This window comes from Narcine bancroftii, chromosome 3 (assembly GCF_036971445.1).
Source record: "Narcine bancroftii isolate sNarBan1 chromosome 3, sNarBan1.hap1, whole genome shotgun sequence".
Lineage (NCBI taxonomy): Eukaryota > Metazoa > Chordata > Chondrichthyes > Torpediniformes > Narcinidae > Narcine > Narcine bancroftii.
In genome coordinates, this window is record NC_091471.1 from 370619850 (window position 1) to 370644509 (window position 24660).

A 24660-nucleotide genomic window follows, 5' to 3' on the forward strand; every position below is an offset into this window, starting at 1 on the left:
CAATTATTTTTAAAACTACAAGTTTTTGATTAATTTTGGTTATGGCAAAATTTGAACTGAAAGAATAAAGAACGACGACAATAACATTTGCTACATTTACTTTTGGGAGGAAGAATGAAATTATTTCTGGAGGAACTATTACAGCAGGCATTGCTCAAAGCAATTTTGACGAATGCTATAGGTTAAGAAAATATTGGCTTGCAACCAGATATCTGATATCTGGGGCAAAAAGTCTAAATGTTATATCTATCTACTAACAATTGTGGTCAAAAACAGACCAAGAGAGTGACTGAAGAACTAAAATTGCGAGCCAGCTCCTCCAAATCCTGTATCTGGATTGTAGTTTCAACCATTACACAAGCATTTTGCTCTAAATAAAACATCAAACTGTATAGTTTAAAAAAACATTGGCACGGTCAAATAGGGGTTGACAAGAGATTTCACCCAATGGAATTGGCAAACAAGTTGGAAAAAAGTATTTCATGTTGAAACCTCTTAGTGAAGTCCATGTGGATTAAACATATTTAATTTGCCACTGGATGGAGACCGCAGAATTCAAAGAGAATGCATTTTAAACCAAAACTAAGATCTTTCTTTTAATAAATCTCTTCTGTACAAAAATGTGGCAAGAACATGGTTGAATCACTGGGTGACTCACACTTAAGTTGCACAAACTTCTTCAAAAGAAAAGCACTTCAAACAGTACAAGGAAAGGCCCATACAAGCTTTCTTTAATTTCCTTTGTTAAGATTCATTTAGAGCTACTTCAAGGCAAAATTCTATGCTCCATGCTCAGACAAATCAAATTTTAAAATTAAATGCTTTATCTCCATCATTTCTTTGTCTTGATGTTACAGCCAAAATGCAGCAACAACAATAACTCCTGCAGCTGTAATCAGTCCACGGCTCACAGTCATAACTCTTTTCCCAGATGCCCCCTGATCCACACGATCCAGTTCAGAGCAGGCATCAAATGAACTGATTTTTCTAATTTTTTTTAACCATAAAATCAGTTCTAATTAGTCTTCCAGAAAATGGAAGCAGTAGGGGAGAAATTAAAAACAGTAGAAGTCATGAAGTGGATTTAAAAAAATTACATTGCAGGCTCAAAAAAACTGAACTGCTGGGGAATGAGATACCTTCAAGGCAGTAGGAGAAAATTCTTGCCACACCATTTCAAGATTTTACCCAGACCTGCTAATGGAAATATTTAGAAAGCATGGTATTCACATGCATGAAGAACCATTGTTGTACAGAATTACAGATATTTCTACCTCATGTCCTGCCTAATTTTTCCATCATGATCCACTTTTTAAAGACTGAAATCTTCCATCATATAATTCCATTTACCTCTTGCATTCATTTCAAGTGGTGATGTTGTTCCTGAAGATCCCAACATCCCAGCAGAAAAGAATATAAATAATTATTTTAATATTTCATTTCATTTGGCCTTTGGATTATTTTAATCTTACTTGATACAATCCTTCTGTTCAGGGTTCTTGTTGTTGACACGTATGCCTTTGAACACATTGGCTTTCCTTCAAGATCAGATTGTTATAAAATTAAAACCTAACTCGCCCATAGCCAATCTGAAGGTGATCTCAACGCATATTTGTCATATACAACCATCATTAACAAGTTAAAGATTAATTTCAGGTCTAAAATATTCAACGACAATAAATCTTATCAACTGCAATCAAAGAAAACCCCAATCTTTTCATGATATGAGTTAATTATAATGAGTGACACCACATCTGAAGTTTCAAAACAGGCTTGTGGAACAATGTCACAAAACTCACTTTTATTATTCATCTGCTTTCAAGTAGAAGCATTTGCAAATGGGATAAAGACATTGAGAGAAGTTTTAGTTCTTTGTAAAGTGCAAAAAAATGGAACAGAGGTCAATCTAGAGGACCATAAAAGTGGCAGAGACCCTCCCCCCCCCACAATCGACATGATCTGCCTGGATCATTGTCTGAGAGCACACAAAATCATTGAGGACCCCTTCCACCCCACACACAGCATCTTTCAGCTGCTTCCATCGGGAAAGAGACACAGGAGTATCAGAGTCGGCACCACCAGGGTAAGGAGCAGCTTCTTACCACGGGCAGTGAAAACGCTGAACGACTAAAGGAACTGCTCACACTCATATTTACAAAATAATATTTAGTCATTTGTTTATTTATGTATACTAGCCTGCATTATGTGTTTAATATGTCTAATTGTGTGTCTGCGTACTTTGCACTGAAGACCGGAGAATGCTGATTCATCAGGTTGCACGTGCAGTCAGATGACAATAAATTGGACTTGAAAATACCAACCTGGGTAGGTAGGGAGCCAGACCAACATGGTATGAACTGTGGTCAAGGAACTCACACCAGGTTGCAAACATCTGGAGACTGGCTGAAGAGGTTCCAGGTATCGGAACCAAGATGCAAGAAGGTGTTGAGGGTGCTGGAGGCTTCCTTATCGTGTCAGAGAGATGTGGATCTGGAGCTTGGGCTGCCGATGTTTGGACTGAAGGTGGTGTGGCTGCGGTGGAAAATCCACAGACACTCAATGACTCTGGGGGAACTCTCTTTTGCATCTCTTTCTTTGTTTGTAAGGGGCACTGGACAACTTATGCTGATAGCGAATCTTTGTCTGCCTTAAGGTTGACTAAATTTCATGTAATCACAATTTCTGTTTTATTACACAACAATAATTTGAAACAAATTGAACTTAAACCCAAAATGTTTGGTCAGAAAATGAACACAAACTTGCCTGACCACTTTGCGCTTGGATCAGGTGATCAGGGAAGGGTGATAGTATCTGGTCTTTTCGTCAGGATGCTGTGATCCTTCCAAACCCTCCACTTTAATTCCCATCTTTCATTGGTTCAAGTTAATAGCGTTCACTTGTTACATCATCCCAGTTAGATTTGTGTTTGTGTCAGTACAAATGTTTCTGACCATTCACCTACAAGTAAAGTCACTTTTCTTTACCAGTTGCCACAGCACTCCCTAAAAATAGAGTGGAGGATCTTGTTCAGTGCAAGGAGAAAATTGGTAGCAGTTCAGAGTGAAAAATGGTTGGAAGGAAATTATATGGGATGAGGAACTAAAGCAATGCAAGGTGAAAGGGTGCTGTTGCAGGGAAGGTGAGCTGATTGGAGAGATGAGAAAGAAAAGGCAGAGGTAGATGAACAAGGGGAAGAGCTGCTTCAGCTGGAAGGCACTGGAGGGATGGTGGTGAAGTAATGACCTCCCCAAAAATATGATCATAAAGAGACCATGTCCCTGGCTAAGTTCCATCATGTGCTGCAATCCAAAAGGTTTCCAAATGAGGAGCTGAAGGTAAACCAAAGGCCCTGCCTGGAACTCTTCTTCAGCCAAGAGCTGATACAGTTTTCTTCAAGACCTAATGACTGAAAATGCAATTGCTGGCCAGTTTTCTCGACTGCCACAATACTTTTTTTAAAAATTGGAGAGCACGGGCAATTAAGTAACTGGGCAGCTTTCTTGGCTCCATAGTTGGCTCTTATGGATTTCAAAAATCATCGAACTCAAATCAAAAGGTAGGCATTAAATTGGTTACTTGTGGAACAGTGGCCTTTTTAGGCCAAATCATTGCATTGGAATCGTTAAACAAAATAACAATGTAAAAAAGAGCCCAGCATTTGTTATAATTCAGGTTTCAGTAGATCTTAGATGAAAGATGCAAAGTGAACCAATCACATTTTTCTTTATTAAATTTGGGCTACTGGTCTGGCACAGAAGAGTTAGTAAAATAAAGTTTCTTTCTTTGAGCCAAGAAAGACCTCAATGGCAATATTTCTAATGTGGATCCCAGCTGATAAAATAAACCGACATAATTGCTAAAAATCTACTGCTGGAATATTGCAAAATGTGCTTAGTTGGTTTTATTATGCTTTAGAATGATTTTACAATGAAGCAACCAGACACAAAGTTTTCTATTAAAGCAAAAAAAATCTCAATAGAGTTAAGGCTTGTGCAATATTTATGAACATTTAAAGCAAGACTTTTGAAAAGGATGTTTAAAATAACATGACATTTCACACACGCTAAACTGTGGTGTTGGAAAGGGAAGTTCTGGAGTTGGCACAATATTTCTCAAGTTCACAGGAATCGTTTTCTTGGACATATCGGAAATAATACAGTGAAAGTCAACGTTTTACTTTGATATTCAACTATTTAGAGAAACAATATATGCATCTATAAAATGCATTACCAGCGAAGTATGAATTGCAAATAGGAGTCTTTACTTTTGTTTTGTTACCTGAGGCATCATGAGTTTATAAAATTATTTATAAAATAGCCCCAGAGGACTTTCTACAATCTAATTTGTAGGTTCAATCCTCTGGAGTGGGATTTGAGCCCACAACTTGTGGAACAAGATACTAATCACCAGCCAAGCCAGTATTATCAGAAACATTGAACAGTCATGTTTTCTTTACAAAAGTGAAGTACATTTTTACTTGAGCACAAGGTTTTACAGATATTACTAGAGGAGAAATTCACCTCAGGCTGATGACAATAAACACAGTTGACCATATTGGTGATTGTTTGCTCTCAACCTTCATATGCTTCCCAGTGACCAATTTTACACACATTTGGCATGAAATGACAAGGAGTAATTCCCCTCTACTGTGCTTAAAATACAATTTCATTTCTTTTTGGGATTCTTCAATAAATTCTGAATGAATGATACTGAATGGATAAAAACAAGAAGAAAGCTACCCAATTGCGTGGCCAAAAACAAAATACTGCAGATGCTAGGTTTATGAAATTAAATTAAATCTTGGAGATATTCAACAAGTCAGGCAGTGTCTGTAGAGATTTCAGGAGATAAACTTTCTTCAGAATACACTATTTTCCTCTCAGAAGTCAATATTGAGACAAAAATCAAAGAGCCAAAAGTAATTGGAGCAAAAACACAAAATGCTGGAGAAGCTCAGCAGGTCACACAGTGTCCTTTACGTAGCAAAGGCAAAGATACTGAACCAACGTTTCAGAGTTGAGCCCTGGATCAAGGAATGAGAAAATGCTGGCAAGCATGCGAACAAAAGAGAAGGGAGGGGGAAGGGGGTGGCAGGGCAGGAGATGATAGGTGGAGAAAGAAACATAGAAACATAGTAGGTCATTCGACCCTTCGAGCCTTCTCCGCCATTCAACCTGTCCCCACCTTCTCTCCGTAACCTTTAATACCCTTAGACTGAAGAAATAGATCGAATTCCCTCTTAAATATATTTAATGAACTCTACTGCCCTCTGTGGCAATGAATTCCACAGATTCACCACCCTCTGGGTCAAGAAATTCCTCCTCATCTCGGTCCTAAATAGTTTGCCTATTATCCTCAAACCATGGCCCTGGGTTCTGGATTTTCCCATCCTTGGAAACATCCCATCTGCATCCATTCTGTCCAGTCCTGCCAGAATTTTATAGGTCTCTATGAGATCCCCTCTCAATCTTCTAAACTCCAGCGAGTACAATCCCAATTTGCGCAATCTTTCCTCATAAGTCATTCCTGCCATTCCAGGTCTCAGCCTGGTGAATCGCCTCTGCACTCCCTCCATTGCAAGAACATCCTTCCTTAGATCAGGTGACCAAAACTGCACACAATACTCCAGGTGGGGTCTCACCAAGGCTCTCTACAGCTGCAGTAAGGTATCCTTGTTCCTAGACTCAAACTCTCTTGATATGAAGGCCAACAGACCATTTGCCTTTTTAACCGCCTGCTCTACCTGCATGCTCGCCTTCAGAGACTGGTGTACAAGTACCCCTAGGTCTCTCTGCACTTCCCCATCTCTTAATCTATTGCCATTCAAATAGTAATCTGCCCTCCGGTTTGTATTACCAAAGTGGATAACCTCACATTTATCCACATTGTAGTGCATTTGCCATGGATCTGCCCAGTCCCTCAATTTATCCAAATCACACTGGAGCTTCCTGACCCCCTTTTCCGTGCACACAACCCCTCCTAGCTTAGTGTCATCTGCAAATTTGGAGATATTACATCCAATCCCCTCATCCAGATCATTAATGTAAATTGTGAACAGCTGGGGTCCCAGTACAGATCCCTGTGGTACCCCACTGGTCACCGCCTGCCACTCAGAAAACGAGCCATTTATCCCAACTCTCTGCCTTCTACCTGCCAGCCAGTTCTCAATCCACATCAATACTTTGCCTCCAATCCCATGAGCCTTGATTTTGGAAGCCAGTCATTTATGCGGGACCTTATCGAAGGCCTTTTGGAAGTCCAGGTACACCACATCCATTGGCTCTCCCCCATCTATTTTACCTGTCACCATCTCAAAGAATTCCAATAGATTTGTCAAGCACGATTTACCTTTTGTAAATCCATGCTCACTCTGTCCGATCCCTTCTCTGCTAGTCATATGCTCCGCTATTACATCCTTAATAATGGATTCCATCATTTTGCCCACTACTGATGTAAGGATCACCGGCCTATCATTCCCCACTTTTTCTCTACCCCCCTTTTTAAATAGTGGGGTAACATTAGCTACCCTCCAATCCATGGGTACTGACCCTGAGTCTATCGAGTTCTGGAAAATAATTCTTAAAGCATCTGCTATCTGAATGGCCACTTCCTTAAGTACCCTAGGATGTAGATTATCAGGCCCTTGGGATTTATCTGCCTTCAATCCCATCAATTTCCCCAAGACCATGTCCTTAGAGATACTGATTTCTTTCAGTTCCTCCCTTGCATTAGTCTCTATGTTTCTCAACATCCTTGGGAGGTTATTTGTATCCTCTCTTGTAAAAACCGAACTAAAGTAAGAATTTAATTGGTCTGCCATTTCCTTATTCCCCATTATATATTCCCCTGATTCCGACTGCAAAGGACCTACTCTGGATTTGACCAATATTTTCCTCTTGCCATATTTATAAAAGCTTTTGCAGTCGGTTTTTATATTTTTTATTTTTATTTGCAGTCGGTTTTTATAAAGGAGGGAGGCGACAGTAGCAATGAGGGGAAGGGGATGAAAGGCAGGAAATGAGGAGGGGGAAGAAAAGGCAGGTTGGAGAGGATCCAAATGGAAAATAAGGTGTTCCTCCAATCTGTAGGTGGTCAGGGTGGGACAGCACAAGGCCTTGGACAGACATATGAGCACTGGAATATGACCCAAAATTGAAGTGGTGGGTCACTGTGGTTGCGGATGGAGAGTAGATGCTGAGCAAAGCAATCTCCCAGTCTGTGACCAGTCTCCAACATAGAGAATGCCACAAAGGGTTTATTTGTGCATCTGGTGTACTCTTTGTGGCAAGGGATCAAAGCAATAAGAGATTATGACAACCTTGTGAGTCAAAAATAACTATACCTCCGTTCTGGACAGGCGGAATACATTCTACGTATGGTTTCATGAGAAGAGTAGAGGGACGCCGATCTGCCGATCTGGTGGAGGCTCTTCATTCTGAAATTAGACAGCAATCAGGAGAAAAAATATTGCGAAGAACAGGTCCCTTGCATAGCTGCAGCTGAGGTGAGGAGCATCCTATCCAAGGTGAACCCACTCAAGGTGGCGGGACCAGACAAGCACTGAAGGACTGCGCAGACCAACTGAAGGAGGTCCTTACACACATCTTCAACAGGCCATTGTCCCTGTGGGTTTCAAGGCAGTCAACCAATGATTCTAGTGCTAAAGAGGGCAACAGTAACAGACCTCAACAACTACCGTCTGGCACTGACCTCCATCATTATGAAATGCTTCAAGCGTCGGGTGATGGCTTATCTCATCATTCTCTTTCTCTTGCTGCTTGATGTACATGTTTGTTATAATTAAAAGATTTATAACAAACATGTACATCAAGCTGCAAGAGAAAGAGAATGATGAAATAAGCTGTAAACCCAAACAAAAATGGGAACAAGATCGAAACATAAAGATAAAAAATGAAAAGTGGGAAAAGTTATGCTCCGGAACAATGAGAAATACAATAAACACGAGGTTACTCATGATACAATATAATTGGTTATCATGCCCCAAAAGTTAAATAAATTGGATCAACATTATCAGACAGATGTTTTCACTGTAAGAAGGAAACGGGAACAACAGTACATGCAATTTGGGCATGTGAGAAAGTGAAAAAGTTTTGGGAAGATCTCAACCAGGTACTAAATAAAACCACAAAAAGCAACATACCAAAAAATCCAGAGATCTTTCTTCTAAGTAATACAAGAAGTTAAGAATTTGGCCTCGATTTGGATGAAGCACAAAAAAGATTTATTATGATAGCCTTAGCTGTAGCAAAAAAATGTATAATGTCAACCTGGAAATCAGAAGAGAGCCTGAGAATACAGCAATGGTGCATAGAAATGAATAAATGTATTCCATTGGAAAAAAATAACATATAATTTAAAAAATAACGTCACAGTATTCGAACAAATTTGGGAACCGTACATGGAACACAACAGAGAGGGCCTACTGCGGACCTCCACCCCACTAAAATGACAGAAGGGAAGAAGATGAAATGAACTGACCCAGTGTGTAAAAGTGGATGACACAATTTTCTTGTTTCTTTTCATTGTGTGATGACATTGTTTAATGGGTTTATTGTATTGTATATGTTGAACATTTAGTGGGTAGGGAGGGGGGTGGGAAGGAGGAAGAGAAGGGAGGGGGGAAAATGGGAGAAAATGACACTGTGTTTATTCAAAAGGAAAATGTTTGTATGTATTTTGGTTAATATGGTTCATAGTGTGAAAAATTAAAATTAGAAGAAAAGCATCTGGTGATGGAATGTATTGTTGCAAGCCCAGAGGACCCATAAACCCAGGAGCAACAGATATTCACCAAGACAAATTATTACTTAAACAAAAGTTGCTTTTAATTATCTTTAAACATGAAAACAGAATCACACTTTAACTTATCACTATTGACTTAACTAACCTAACTTAACCCCCTTCAAATTCTAAGCACACGTGTATGTTTTATGTGTGTAAGTTCAGAAAAGTTATTTGATTCACAGTCCAAACTCACTTCTTATTCCTCCAAGTTCACTGGTTGCAGGAAATTCTTATACTGTTCACAGAATTTAACACTTATGTAGTTCACCAGGCTTTTGTGCTTGAAAGATAAATGGTTACCGCTCAGGAAGGCTCTTGTCAGTTTTCAGAGAGATTTGTTGTACACTGGACACCCACAACTGATTCCTTTTTTTTAAAAAAATCAGCTACTTCAGTGCCTTGCCAGAGAAACTTGAACTTGCCCCCTCAGGGTTTTCCAGGTGATAACTTCTTTCTTTCTGGTCACCAGAGAGTTCCTTTTTGTTTCTCTTATTCCAAGTGAAACATTAGGCAGCCAGTCCTTTCCTCTTGCATGAACTACAAGGGCTTTGACCAGGCTGAACTAAGCACTCAGAACCAGTCTTCCAAATAGGGTTTTCCACAAGCTTGCCAGCTTGTCCTGTTCCAGTCCCAGTTGCTGCTGCTGACTGTAAAACTGTAGAACTGATCTCTCTCCTCTATCTCTCTCTGAGAGAAAGCCTGTTTGACTCTCTCTGCTTGCAAAACCACATGACCTTCCTAGAAAAGCAAGTTGCACTCCAGACAGAATGTAGCTCCAACAAGTTCTTTCATCTGTTGCCTTTTTATAAACAACAATCCATTAGTGAAGTCTTTTGGGCACTCTCCAAAGCTCTGAGGCTGACATGTCTAACTTGAGCAGAGCTCCAGTATTTTAAATAAGATCTATTTTAAAGTGTTTGTTTGCGACCTACACAAAAAAACCTGCCGCAATTTATCTCCCAAAAACATATCTAAATACTCTGTCACAGTATCAAAGTGCAAGTCCCAGAGCCACTGAATCCATTTCAATTTGCCTCCAGATGGAACCATCTCATCGATGATGCTAGAGTATTGTACTTGCACTCCATGCCAGGATTCTGTTCATTGACTTCAGCTCGGTGTTTAATCCAATTATCCCCCAGAGGATGGTTGAGCAGCTGAAGTTGATGGAACTCAATAAACCCTCTCCGTAACTGCATTCTGGACCTCTTAATGAAAAGACTGCTGTCTGCCTTGGTTGGCAGTGAACATCGAGCACCATCAAGCTGAGCACTGGCTTGCCCACTTCTGTTCACGCTACCAAACAATTCAACGCCAAATCCAGCTCCAACATAACCAAGTTTGCAGATGACCCAACAGTAGTTGGTCTCATCAGCAACAATGATGAGTCGGCTACAGCAAAGAGGCAAAAAATCTCATGAAATGGTGTGAAAGTAACAATCTGAATATTAACATAGACAAGATAAAGGAGATGATTGTGGACTTCATAAGGACCAGGGATGACCACCCTCCACTACACATTGATAGTTCAGTAGTAGAGAGCAGCACGTTCCCTGGAGTTCATTTAATCAGTGACCCTATCCTGAACTTAGCACATCTCCTCACTTGTCAGGAAGGCACAACGGTGACTGCACTTCCTTAGAGGCTGAGGAGGGCAAGACTACCAGCCACTATTTTATCAGCTTTCTACAGAAGCTCTATGGACAGTGTCCAAGCCGGCTACAACGGATATGTATGGTTGCTGTAGAACATTGGATCGGAGGCAAATTTACAGGACCATAAAAGCAGCAGAGAGGATCACTGGGGTCTCCTGCTCCCATCAATGTGATTTACTGGGATCATCGTCTAAAGAAGACTCGCAAAAATCAGGAAGGATACACCATCCTGAGCACAGCATCTTCTACCTATTCACATTGGTAAAGGGATATGGACGTATTAGAGCCAAAACCACCAGTATGAGAAATAGCATCTTCCCATGGACAGTGAGACTACAGAACGAATGATGAACTGAACTGTAAAACAACTCTTCAAGACCCACTATTTGTTCATAATATTTATTTTAAATAATGTACATATGTGTTGTACTTGTCTGTGCATGTGTGTAACATCAGTGTGTTTGCACAGTGACCAGAAGAACATGGCTTGTCAGGTTGTACCATGACCCGAAGAACACGGCTCATCAGGTTTTACCATGACCCGAAGAACATGATTCATCAGGTTGTAGTGGCACTATCAGATGATAAATAAATTTGAGCTTTGGAATTTATGTTCTTTTGTCTTTGCTTTCACTCCACCTCAAAGCTTTCAAGTTTCTTTCTTCATAATATTCCTGGCCAATTGCCTTCATTCACTCATGTTAGCCAATCCCCTCCATCATAGATATTCCCTTATTCTGATCCACCCTTTTCTCCTCCCACACTTCTGCAGATCTTATTTTCCCTCTTTCCCAGTCCAAGGAAGGGTCTTTCTACAGATCAACTCTTTCTACAGATGCTGTCTGACCTGTCGAGGGTTTTTAGCATTTTGTATTTTAATTTTTCCCAATCATGGTAAATATTGTGCTGGAAAATGAGGATCATTCCTTGGTTCTTTGAAATAATGCACAGAATATTTTATGTCCTCTTGATATCAGAGAACACTGCTTCTGTTTATCTTCTGTTTCAAAAGATGGCATTTCTAGCAGAGAAGCATTCCCACAGCCCAAATTCTCTGGAGTGAAACAATTTTGTACTATTGTAAAGAATGAGATACAAGTTTATGATCATTTTTTCCCCAGTTATGTGTCGTATGAGCTAGAAAGTACAACAATCAGTAGATTATATCTGTTATCTCACGCCATATTAAATGATGGACTGCTTGTCAAAAGCTGTCAATATTGATGCTGACATGATGTAGAATATACAATTTAAAATAGCTTGCAAGATTTGGTATCAATAACTGTACAATGACAGGTGTCAAGTAACAGGATAGAATTTTTGTGGACACTTTGGCCCAGAACCTTGTAGGCAAAAACTCAAATCTATAAACTTTATGAGATTATTAAGGGGAATATGTAGAGGTTATGGAAAAGATACTGGAAATTGCAGGAAATCTTGTCGGTTCGTAGATCTGATGATTCACACAATACTAGTTTGAAAACTTGCGTTACCATTTTTTGCAAACACTGCTCTCATTGGCCATATTTCATGAACTCAACTCCAAGATAGATTGTCAAAAATGCAAAATTCTTCATGCACATGGAAATCCAACAGGTCACCTCCAGGGTGCAGGGCTAATTTTTTAGAGGTCAGAGCTCACAAAAACAGTGAGAAGAAGGTGCCTGGAGCTGCCCCATGAGGAGCCAGAGTGTCACTCTGGTGAGCTCCAGCAGCATTGCACCCCTGGTTACCTCTACAAATGCCTTTCTCCCGGTTCCTTCATGGAATCTTCCTTTACTGGAGAAACTAACAAAGTAACAATGTAGGGATTATTTGAAGCATTTACTTAAATTTATTTGGTACAATAACCAAGTTTTCCTGAACATACAAGAGTTCTCAGCTGCTTTGATTAAATTTGAAGTATAATTAATGCTCATGCATTGTGGGCTCTCCCTATCCCCTAAATTAGCCTTCATTTACTTATTAACACCATCTCATTAAATGATGCAATTATCAGATAGTCAATTCATTTTCTTCAATTTAATACATCAATGATCGACTGATAGGAGTGAAACACGAAATTCTGCAGACATTGTGATTGTCGTAAAAACACATTAAAATGCTGGAGAAACTCAGCCAGTCTTGCAGTGCCCTTCGGAGATAAAGGTATTGCCAACATTTCGAGCCCGAGCTGTTTTTCAAGGTATAAGATTAAGTAAAAAAAACAGGAAATATCAGAATGGAGACAGAGGTGGCTGGGGGAGGAGTCCAGACCAACAAAAGGTTTGGAACTGAACTAAATAGATCCTTTCGTGCTTGAACAGGATGGGGATGGAATAGATGGGAATACTGGTGTTCTCTTATCACTTGGGCACATAGTTTACAAGGTTAAAAATCAACAATTTAATACTCATGTCTTTCTCCATTTTGCATGAATGAACAAGCCTCAATTTAACAATTAAAATTCTAGTTGTGTGTATCACTCACAGCAAAAGCTGAGTGCTGCCAAATGAATTCTCCTGTAATTCCTGAAAGGTTGGCAAATCACAGCATTCAGAGATTTTCAGTTACAGGTCAAATAACACAACACTGAATCAATGTCATTTGGTTAAAAAAAAACACCGGACATGATCACAAACCTAACTGTCCAACTTAAAATCTTCACTCACTCACCAACAACCATTGGCTTCAATAGTTACTGCCCACAATGTGAAATGCAGCATTTTTTTCCCCCAAGGCTTCAATTCCTGTTCCCCACCCTCTCAAAGAAACACTTCGACCTCCAAACTCTCCATTGCCACTCTTCTTGAAGCTAAAAATCCTGGAGAAAGCACAGCCTCAGAATATCCTTCAGTTCACAGCATGAACTCAGAATCAGTTTCAAGGGCAATCAAAGGATTACTGGCACATGTTGGCCTTGTCAATGACGTCCACATCCCATGCGTGAATAAACAAAACTTTCTGCACTTTTGTTATCTTTATATTTTTACTTTACACACGTGGATTGATGCCCAGTTTTTCCACGGGGGTTGTTTCCAATTGTAACCTTTGCCGATCTGGTGGAGACTCTTTGTTCTGGAATTAGTCAACAATCAGGAGAAAAAATATTGTGATTTTAAAAATACTTTGTGGATTATGAAGAACAAATTTGAATTCTTGTAACTTTGATCACATAATTTTGAAATATTGAGAGAAAGGAACCTGTGAAATTCACCATTCCTCAGACCAGAACATTCATTAAAAATAAGCATGCCATCAAGCAATTTTCTGACTGATTTTTAGTTAAAGGCCTTGAAACAAATATGGAAACTATTTTTGGGATAGACAGTTCCCATTCAGCATGCACTTTACATGCTGATTCGGTAGGTGCTCATTTCGACATTGAAACAGAATACCCTGGAAATTGGTGGCTCACACAGGTTGAATTTATCTGTTTGATGTTCCATGAAACAAAACATTAATACTTCTACTTGCATCAGACAGATCCTGATGAAAAAGGAGCTGCTTCAACTATTTCACATATGCTTTAGATTTTTTTCTCCTCTTTGACTTTCTGGAATTCCACAATAAGCAAAGTAGGTGTTTACTTTTGACTGCCCAACATCAGAGGCAGATCTTCAACCTACACTGCCGTTTGGTTAGTTACAAACAGGATCATGGGATGATCTTCAGCCAACAACAGTTCACGTCATTGGCTCAGGATCACCTTCAAAAATGAAACAAAAATAGCAACCAATGTAGGCGCCGCCAAAGACATTCACTCCCTTGTGAATGCTAAAATCAAACTGCTGGAGAAACTTGGAAGTTCCAGTGTACAACAGTTGAGATTTCTGGTCAAAAATCGCACATTCGGATTGCCTCTGGCTGACTTACTGATTTCCTCCAGCAATTTATTTGTTTCAGAAGATTCCAGGCTCTGTTGTGCCTTGTGCTTCATTTATATAAATATTCATTTTCTGGATGTGGGCCTTATTGCCAGGATTTATTTCCCAGCCTACATTGCTCTTGAGAAGATCTTGTTCAACTATTTGCTTGAGTACCAAGAATGGGCATCATCTTGGTTGAATTTCTTGGACAAACTCCCTCATACCTCGTCTTGGGTGAAAAAATTTCATTGAAACAGATCCACTTGAGGAAAAAAAAATCATTAAACATCAGTATATTTCATGGTTCAGAGCTTAAATGTAAAATTACATCGGATTTTATTTAAACCAAGTTGCCGTGAGAAACTAGAAAAATGGCAAACATTCAAATAAATATTTTATAAATATCAACATATGTAGATTCCATTGAAAAATTAGAACTCCATGAGAAATGATTTAGTATTAGCGATAACAGCTTAAAAAATGCCAAAAATTGCATTAAGGCCAAGAATTGGAACTATTTTGAAAACCAGCAAAACTTGACTTATCTACTTTGCTTTCATCTGAAGAAGTTGCAGAAATCTTCCTTAATTATACAAAAATAACTCCATAAAAATGAAGAGTAGCAAATTAAATACAATTTCCTTAGAAGGAGGGAAAGAGAACTTCTGAACAAGACAAAATGCACACAAGCAGCCTCTGTGGAGTCAGAGGGATGGGTGACATTTCTGGTCAATACCCTGGATCAGAAACAAGGAAATGGCTGATCATTGGACAAACATTTGGTGAACAAACAGTAAGAACAGTTGCAGGTCAACCACAAAAATAACATGGAATCATAATGCTTACTGGATGATTTCAAAGGAATATCCCTTTGGAAAATACTGGAGAAACTGAGGATCAAAATTGACAATCTCCAAACTTCATGGTTCACATCCTTGGATTCTAAAAAGGCAGCGACTGCATTAGTCACTTTTAGGTGTTCTGATAGAAGATTAGGCACCTGCAGGCACAGCTAGAGGAGTTCAGCTGGCACGTTTAGATGGCCACGGAATGGACGGCTTTCTGGCATCTAAACGTGCCAGCTGCTAGCCACCTAGCATCAAAAGCTGGCTACTCCGGACAGGTGCCTAGTCCCGCCCACGCTGACTTCACATCATAGCAGCGCATCAAGGCATGCCTGACAAACAACTCAGGCATGATGACTCCCACTGCCAGTCTCCCCCACCACCTTCACCCGGCCGACTCCCACTGCCGCTGCTGGTTCCGCCCCGACCCTCGCCCGCACGACTCCCGCTGCCATTGCCAGCCTCCCCCCACCCTCTCCTGCCCGACTCCTATTGCTGCTGCCAGATCCCCCCCCAGCCTCACCTGCCCGACTTCCATTGCCGCTGCCAGTCTCCCTCCCACCCTCACCTGCCCGACTCCTGTTGCCAGTCTCCACCCCCACCCTCAGTCGCCTGACTCCCGCTGCCAGTTCCGCCCCACCCTTGCCTGCCTGACTCCTGTTGCCATGGCCAGTTTCCCTCCCCACACTCGCCCGCCTGACTCCCATTGCCATTGCCAGTTTCCTTCCCCACCCTTGCCCGCCCGACTCCCGCTGCTGGTCTCCCTCCCCACCACCCCTGAAGCAACAGGGAGTCGGGCAGGCAAAGGTGGGGGTGGAGATCAGCAGCGGCAGTCGGGCGGGTGAGGGGGGGGGAGTCCAGCAGCAGCAGCAGGAGTTGGGTGGGAGAGGGTGGTGGTGGAGGACAGCAGCGGCAGCGGAAATCATACGGGCGAGGGTCGGGGCGGAACCAGCAGCGGGAGTCGGGCAGGTGAGGGGGGGTAGGGGAGAAACAAGCAGTGGGAGTCCGGTGGGTGGGGGGGGTGGGGGAGGGAGACTGGCAGTGGCAGTCGGGGGGGGCGAGGTTGGGGGGGAACCAGCAGCGGGTGCCAAATAAAATTTGAAAAAGTCTACTTTTATCTGACTTCCTTGTCTCAGAAGCCAATGGCTGACGACGTCACCGTGAAGTCATCAGCTCGCCACCTGGCAGCCCGCCGCTTTCAGCTGCCATAATTGATACTCCGAGCAGGATATTTATCCCGCTCGGAGAGGGGTTAGGTAAGTAAACCTCCTGGCCAGCTTTTCCGGTTTCAGATGGCCACCCGACAGCCGCACAGGAGTATTCTGTGCAGCTTTACAGTCGAGCTTTGTGGCCACCTGAAAGCAGCTATTGACAATTTTCTAAAATTCATCAGATCAGGCAAGCCAAGCTTATTGTCACCTGGTTGCACAAGTACGACCTGATGAAACAGCGTTCTCCAGTCCTCAGTGCAAAACACGCGAACACAAAACCAGACATACTCTAACAGGAGTACATACAAACAAGTATCCATATATACAAACAAACAAATATTGCTTCATGACTATGAAGGTCTCGCATGGTTAATGAGAGCAGTTCCTTTGGTCGTTCAGCATTCTCACTGTCCGTGAAAAGAAGCTGTTCCTCAGCCTGGCTCTGATCCTCCTGCATCTCTTTTCCAATGGGAACAGCGGAAAGATGCTGTGGGAAGGGTGGAAGGGGTCCTCAATGATTTTGCACATCCTCTTACATAGAAATATAGAAGATAAGAGCAGGAGTAGGTCATTTGACCCTTCGAGCCTGCTCCGCCATTCAACGAGATCATGGCTGATCTTAAAGTTCAGTGCCCTGTCCCTGCCTTCTTCAGACAATGACCCCAGTAGATCAGGTCGCTGGGAGACAGGGGATTTTTTGTTACAATCCACTGGACTGGAACGTAATAGGTGTAATATTGCAATAGGTGTAATATGGAATGAGTTAATATGGGAGAAGGAAATGGAAAATAGGAACCTATTCCCTTATTATCAGAAATATGTTATGGAAGTGGCAACACAACACTCAAAAACTGTGCTCCAATTTGGCAGAATACTTTTTGTAAAAAAAAATACCTTTCTCACATGGTTTCAATGAAAGGGTAATGTCTCTAAATGCTAAATCTTGCTATGAAGAGGTAGATAAAGTAACCATGTGACTATAACTCAATTTTTAAAAGATTATGTGTTGGTGTGTATTGCTCAGTGCTTTGTGGTGGAAGACCAGCTATTTGACAGTGGACGCATACAAGTCTGTCAGTCAGCACAAATATTTAACATTTTTTTCCAAATATGCAAGATCTTCTAAACAATTGACTCTATGTTAAAAATCAGCCTCTGACAAAGAATTCATAGAAGAAGAGACAGCATATTCTACCTCAACAAAGTCAACATGGAGTGCACAACCGGAGAAACATTTGATAATCCAACTAATTCTTTCTTTATTCACACGGATCCAATTGCACACTAAACTCTCTTTGTACAGACAAGAAATGAGTCTCAAGTGCTGACAAATAATTTCTCAGAACAGAGTTCCATGACTAAGAATCATTTGAGGTTGCACACAACTTGAAAACAGACCTAGTTAATTAAAAGTTGTCACAGCTAAATAGTTATTAGATTGGAATGCCCAAAGTCAACTGTGCTGTGCCTTTAAATGGATCTACCTCTCTTTGGTGCAAAGTTGAAACTGCAACTTCCTTTTCAAACATGTAAAAATTAAACCCCAGCAGGCTGGGTGAGTGGAGATTATTTAAGGTCAGTTCTCTACATGTTTACTTGTGGCCTGAATACAATGTTGGCATCAACACCAACTCATGGATTGTAAAATTAAGGAAATCTTTTGGAACAGTTTCATAACCATTCTTTGTAAAATCTGGTTGGCCAATTTCCAAACCTTATTACTGCTGCCCTGTAGCGAGTGCTTAATTGAGAAACTCCTTTCATTATTTTCTTTTAATTTTAGTTGGGATGTTCACAACTTGGACAATGAGAAGTTTTGGTACTAAAACATTGATCTCAAAAGACCTATGATACACAATTTCCTGTTCATGTAGACAAAATATTCTATTAAAATCCTAACCTTTATTCCTGTCAAAATGTTTCACATCATCATGTTAAAACAAAAAAGCCTTCATCTGCAGATATCAAGCATGGCTAATCTAAGAAGATGGAAATTAAAATTAAATCCATCGATTAGATTTCAAAATTGAGAAAGTAGCTAGATAATTTCATCACTATTTTTCAGTTATTATAGACACTAAACTCCAATTTTTAATTTTTTTTTGTTATTTAGAGATACAACACAGAATCAGGCCCTTCTGGCCCATGAGCTGGTGCCACCCAAATATATCAATTAATCTACAATCTTGAACATTTGTCCATGAAATTAATTCACATGTGCGATGCCAGTCATGAACTTTCCCACCTAGTCGAACCACTCAGTGTAGAGACTAGCAGATCATTTATAGATGTGACCCGAATCTGGATTCATGCACTTCTTTCAGCTGTTGACAAATCATTCTGTATGTGTTCTCACATTGTGTCATGTACAAGCTGGAACATGAGTTGCATTCATTTTGTTCTAGTTGAACTGCAATATGATAACTTTAATTATTAAATGAATCTAACTGGTTTAAAGAAATTCAAAGTGTTTCACTGGAAAATGAATAGATAAAAATTGACTTGCAGCCAAAGAAGGCACCAAGGCGACTTGAATAATTTATGAAACTACAAAGTTTTTAAAAACTTTAGAAATTGGAGAAATATTAGGAAGAGTATTCCAAATGTTATGATTTAGATGACCAAATACATGGTCACCAATGAAAGGAATCAAGAGGCCAAAAAAAGAGTATGATGTTCTTTGATAGAAGATGATATGCACCATCTTTCATTTCAGAACCTCCATTGGTAGTACAATACTTTACATGGTCAAATTAGTCTATGCCACAATTGGCCCAAAACACCCACTATAAATTTTTTGTCTAATTTCAACTTGTAAGAATTTCATATTTGTTTATGAATAGAACTGAAATTTTCAAGGTTTTAGAAAAGACTATCACTTCAGCCAATATCTGAACGTCTAGAGCACACATGTCAAACTCTGGCCCGCGGGCCAATATAATTATATTTGGCCCGCAAGATCATTTCAAAAATGTATTAGAGGTGGCTCGCCCTGCAGCGAGAGCCGATGCTGTTTTTTGGTAATGTCACCCCCCACCATCCACCCCCTTCATTGCACATCCTTCCCCACCCCCTAACTATCCCCTCCCCCCTAAAACCACCCCCCTTAAAAGATGGCCAGAATATTCTCAAAAAGGAATCCAGAATGGTAAAGTTCCACAAACTTTCTGCTGGGAATCCTAACAACACCTGGGCATCAGATCCACGGGACGCAGAGGGAGCAAGAGTGTTGCAGGTTGACCGTGCAAACTTTGAGAACGGGGAAAACAAAATTGTAACACGAGAAGTCTGTCGATGTCATCAGCCGGCAAGCTAGTTGGAAGGCTCCCCGCACAACCAGTCACTTCTCCCACCTGTCGAGCGGTGCGGCGGATTGGCGAGCGCCTGTGATTTCCTGTCAGCGCGACGGACATGGCAGGCTGCGCACGGCCCCCGCTGTTCCGCAAAGGCTGATCGGCAGCGCGCTGGGCCTGAGTGGGTGGGTAAGCAGGGGTGGGCAGAGGGTGTAGGTGAGGAGTAATGGGCAGGGGAAGTTATGGTGGTGCGAGGGGCAGTTAGAGGGAGGGATGAGAAGAAGGAGGGGTGGATAGGGAAGAGGTAAAAGGGGAGGGGCAGGGCGAGTAGGGGAGGGGTGATTAGAGGGTGAGAGACGGGTAGAGGGAGGAACAGGTTGAGGGGAGAGGCAGTAGAGGGGCGTGTATAGGATGGGGTGGGTAGAGGCAGAGCGAGTGGAGTGAGGGGTGAGTAGAGGTTGGGTAAAGGACTGGTCAGGTAGAGGGATGGTGGGTCGAGGGTGAATAGAGGCCTAGAGCCTGAGGAGTGAGCAGGAAATGCTGAGTCCTGATGCAGGCCAAAATGGACACGGCCTGTGAATGCTGACGACATCTCCACAGGGACCAAATAGGTTTCCCTCAGGTCAAGCAAAGGGTGAACTTGAGCTACCTACTCCTGACCTGTAACATTATCCTCCTAAAGTTATATCCTAAAGTTGAACATTCCATATGTTGAAAGAAGAGAAAACATGCAGATGTTGTTGAAAATTTTCAATCAATATCTAGTTCGGCCCTCGACTTAGTCCACGTTTTTAATTTTGGCCCTCGGTGAGTTTGAGTTTGACCCCCCTGGTCTATAGGCATGGATACGTGGAACGTCATGCAGTGAATGGACTTCCTGCCCAAACACTGTCCAAAAATGTCTTTCTCGTGGCCATTTGATTCTGCATCATATTTTGAAAATACCCATTTGTGGCATTCACCTCTTGCAATCCTAAAATTAATCTGCTCTCATTCAGTTTCTTGTAAAAAAGTAATTGTTAAGTGATTTAAAATTGTTTTAATTTCTGTGACTACATCGATCATACAATATTCAGATTTTGATCATTGAACAACTAGAGGTCACTCATATACAAAATAAATATTGATTTATTCCAGTTGCAGTTGAGTTCAAAATATAAAATGCAAGTCACAGATAAGCATTTGAAGAATATCTACATAAGAACCCAAGTGATCAAGTATTGATAAGCAGCCAAAAATTTGCTGGAGAAACTTGCTAAATGGTTGAAGAGAGGCACCCATTTTAATTCACAAATCATTAAATATGAATATCTGCTTACAAGGAGGCCAGTCCATCTATTACCTCCATGTGGTTTCCATGTGCACATGAATTGTGCATAATACCTACATCAAGGTTCTTCTACTCTCATCATGTATTTTATTTCACATTGTGTCACCCAATCCTTCACACCAAAATGCATTTTTTCCACATTTCTCAACACGAGATTTCATCTGCCCACCCGACCAGCCTGTTGTAATCCATCACTACCTCTGCAGTTCACAAGACTGACAAATTTTGGATACGATCAAATTTAGAAATTGTATCTTGCATCCAAGATCAGGTTATTAACTTTACAAAAAATGGCTTCAATACTAAAGCCTGTAAAACATCATAATTAACCTTCCTCCATTCTGCTAAACAATGATTCAGCAGGTCCCTCTGTTGGCTGCCATATCTTTGCTTACAATGTCCCTTTTATTTCTTATGCACCATCTTTGCCAGTAGGCCTATTACATGGAAACTTTTTGTAAGCCTACTGGAAGTCCATGTATGCCAATTGACAGCATTATTCTCATGAATTTTTATCTCATCGAGAAAACTATCAAATTGATTAAGCAAGTTTGCCCACAAATGCGGGCTCGAACACGTGTTTAAGAATAAATTGGGTAGGTACATAGATGCCTGGAGGGAACAGGTTAGTGGGACTAAGGAAATGATGGTCAACACAGACTAGAGGGGCCAAATGGCTGGTTTTCTGCACCATAGCGTTCTATGGCTCTGGAACAAATACCTGCCTCTATTTGAAGCAGAATAGAAGTGGCAATTCAGATCTTTGGGTTGGAATGACAAATCGCAGGTTGATGAGCTCAGGTTTGCACCCTTGTGCACAACTTGACGTGGTCTATCAGGGGCAGAGGGTGAAACATTGAGGACCTTTAAGGAGCTGTGCACCCAAACACCTCTGCACATCAAGCTTTGAAGAGCCCTAAAATACTGGGCTCACTTTCCCTAGAGCACAGCAGGCTGACAAAGACTCAAATAAAGCTACAAGGGTAAAGATGAGGTTGATAGTGAGAAGACGTATCGAAAACTAAAAGATACCTTTATAAGAGATATAAAGAGGATTTTTTAAAACTTGGAGGCATCGTGGGAGCAGGTAGCAACCTCACAACATTTGTGAAGTATTTAGATGAGAATTTAAAACACGATGCACAACACAAATGACCAAGAGCTATTTGAAGAGCAACTTATTGGCTGGCATTGATACAGGGGACTAAATGCCTTGTTTCTATGTTGATTGACTCCATAACTTTTACTTAAATTTTTCTGCAAAAAAGATCATCTCCAATATACCCCTAATACTTGTTTACATCACACAAGGTAATGATTTACTCAACATCTTCTTGCTTCCCTTGGCAGTATGCCTTTGATCTGCCCTATAACGGACAACTGACTATCCAACCAAAAGTTCACAGTACTTCTAGAGATGTTAATAACCAGCAGCTTTTCCACTCCAAGTGTTGCAGCAAAGAAAACGATGGGAAATTTGAATGTGGAGAACTGTAATGAACATGATTGCAATTGCTACCAACCAGGTAAACTGGAAATCCATCAGCTGAACTTCCAAATTCCTACACAAAGAATATAGATTCTTCGTAATTGACCATTGGAGATAAGATGTACTAGAGCTGGAGACATTGCTAGCTTTTGATTTTCCCTTGAGATTATCTTCTTGCACGTGTTACAATCCACACTTTCAATATGAAGCTTGCATTTTGAAATTGATACAGATTTGCTTCAAGTTGACCTGAACCCACCTCCTTTACAACTCAGAATATAAAGAGTTATTACATTTGACTATGACAAACATTCAATTCATAAAGCAAAAATGTATTTTATTGGACAAGCTTTTCTCACGTCTTCACATAAAAGACATTGAAAGAGCATTAAACATTTAGTTGGATAAACGCCAAAAGATTCTACTTTTTGAAGGAGACAGGGCATGTTTTTAAAAAATGAACAAAAAAGGAATTGTTTGCTTTTGAAAAACCCCTTAGGTATAGGTAGCTTCAAGAATAAAGTCCTGTAAATAAAAGGTAGGAAGTTCAAGATCCAAGTGACTCCACAGTAAACAACTTGTTACAGTTTGCCCACTGAAGCAGAAAGTCTGGAGAATGTAATTATCCATGAGGAAATCGACATATCTCCAACCAGATAAGAAACAGAATAGAATATCATTGTAATATGTAGCAAGGGATTATGACAACTGCAGAAGTTGTTGGCCTCTAGTAAACCTCAGAGTAACAGGAAGAGAGGGAGGGCAATAGGAAAGGAGGTGACAAGGCTGAGAAGGGAAGGGACAAAGTCAGTGAGATAAGGCACTGAACTTTAATCAACAAGTAATATTAAGTTGGAGAAATACCCAAGATGCTCTGTGAATAGGGTCAATGAAACCTAACCAAGAAACTACAATTGTGAACACAGCTCAGGCCTTCTCCCAACCGACCACCCCTCCATCAACTTCATGTTCCGCTTTCTCGGGAGAGAGCTGGACAAATATGGGTTGTTTTCTCTGGAGCTTCAGAGGGTTAAGGGAGACCTAATGGAAGTTTATTAAATTACTGAAGGCATAGATAAAGAAGAAAGTCATTTTTCCCCCACATGATAAAAATGTCAAACACTCAAAGATATTAAAGTGGAGGGTGGAGGGCAGTGGGAGGAGGTTCCAAAGAGATATGAAGGTCTTTTTTTTTTTAAAAACTCAGAGTGCAGTGGAACTAGATATAATAGTAGGGAAAGATAAATATGGATGACGTGCAACCAGGAGAGAGTTAAAATGGTTATCATGTTGCACTGTTCCATGTTCTAGGTACAGCCAGTCAACTTGCACCACATGGCTTACAGTGGTTTAAAAAGATGGCATTAAATGTTGCCCATGAAAAATGCCTGTGCCATCAATAAATGAGGAATCTTGGAAGAAAAGCCATCCAGACTCAATTTGATAAGAGTATCACATGTTGCAAAACTCTGGCGGCTAAATTGGGTCAAACTTTCCTTCAACTCCAAGGGAGTCATGGACAAGGTCCTCTGGTAATTAATTATCTTATCATTTGAAGATCTTTCCTATTCCTGTATGTCTTTCTCCTATTGAAAAGCAAGGCAGAGAACTGGGTTCAGAGGGTTCAAGGAGAACAAAATAAACCAATGTGGCATTGATTCAAGTCTGGGCAGGAGAACATTGCACACAAGTTTCAGGAGGAAGAAGTGCACTTGTGCAGGCAAGTGAGTGGAAGGAAGATCAAAGAAAGCAGCCCACTAGTCATGCTTCAGGTAATATATCATCTGAATGAGTCTTACCTCCTACATTGAATTTTCTTGGCACAAACAGCAATTGTTACATATTTATGTTAATTAAAAAAGTTCTCAATCAGTCAACATTGATGTCAACCTGATAATAAAGTGATTGAAATAAATGGTCCCAGTGGATTAATCTCTGACAATACCTAAAATATGCAACTGAAATGGGCAAATAATGAATGAGATGAGCTTTGCCTGCCTCTGAGAAGGTCAAAGGCATTGCTGAGCTCTGCAGGGATGCTGTTGATATTCGTGTGCATTGTGAGTGAACCAAGCTTTGTATCTAAAATTTAAAACAAATAGAATTTTCTCAAATATAACTTTGCAATTTTAAAAACTGAATTCAGCAACAAAAATATTCAAAGGCATGGAGTTTTTAAAATAT

At 40.7% G+C, this 24660-nt stretch overlaps 1 protein-coding gene across 6 annotated transcripts in view; it reads right to left on the reverse strand.

Annotated features, from left to right (window-relative positions):
- Nucleotides 1–24660, reverse strand: part of LOC138759600 (septin-9-like) — a 234000-nt gene that overhangs the window by 199076 nt on the left and 10264 nt on the right. For 2 of the 6 annotated variants that reach the window (XM_069930305.1, XM_069930300.1), the window contains exon 1: nucleotides 13116–13304. The exons of 3 other annotated variants lie outside the window; for them this stretch is intronic. In XM_069930305.1, the coding sequence (XP_069786406.1) occupies nucleotides 13116–13125 (10 nt within the window). In that variant the 5' untranslated portion in view covers nucleotides 13126–13304. Of the gene's footprint in view, nucleotides 1–7342; nucleotides 7436–13115; nucleotides 13305–24660 lie in introns of those variants that run through there. One more of the 6 variants, XM_069930297.1, reaches the window with a different exon arrangement.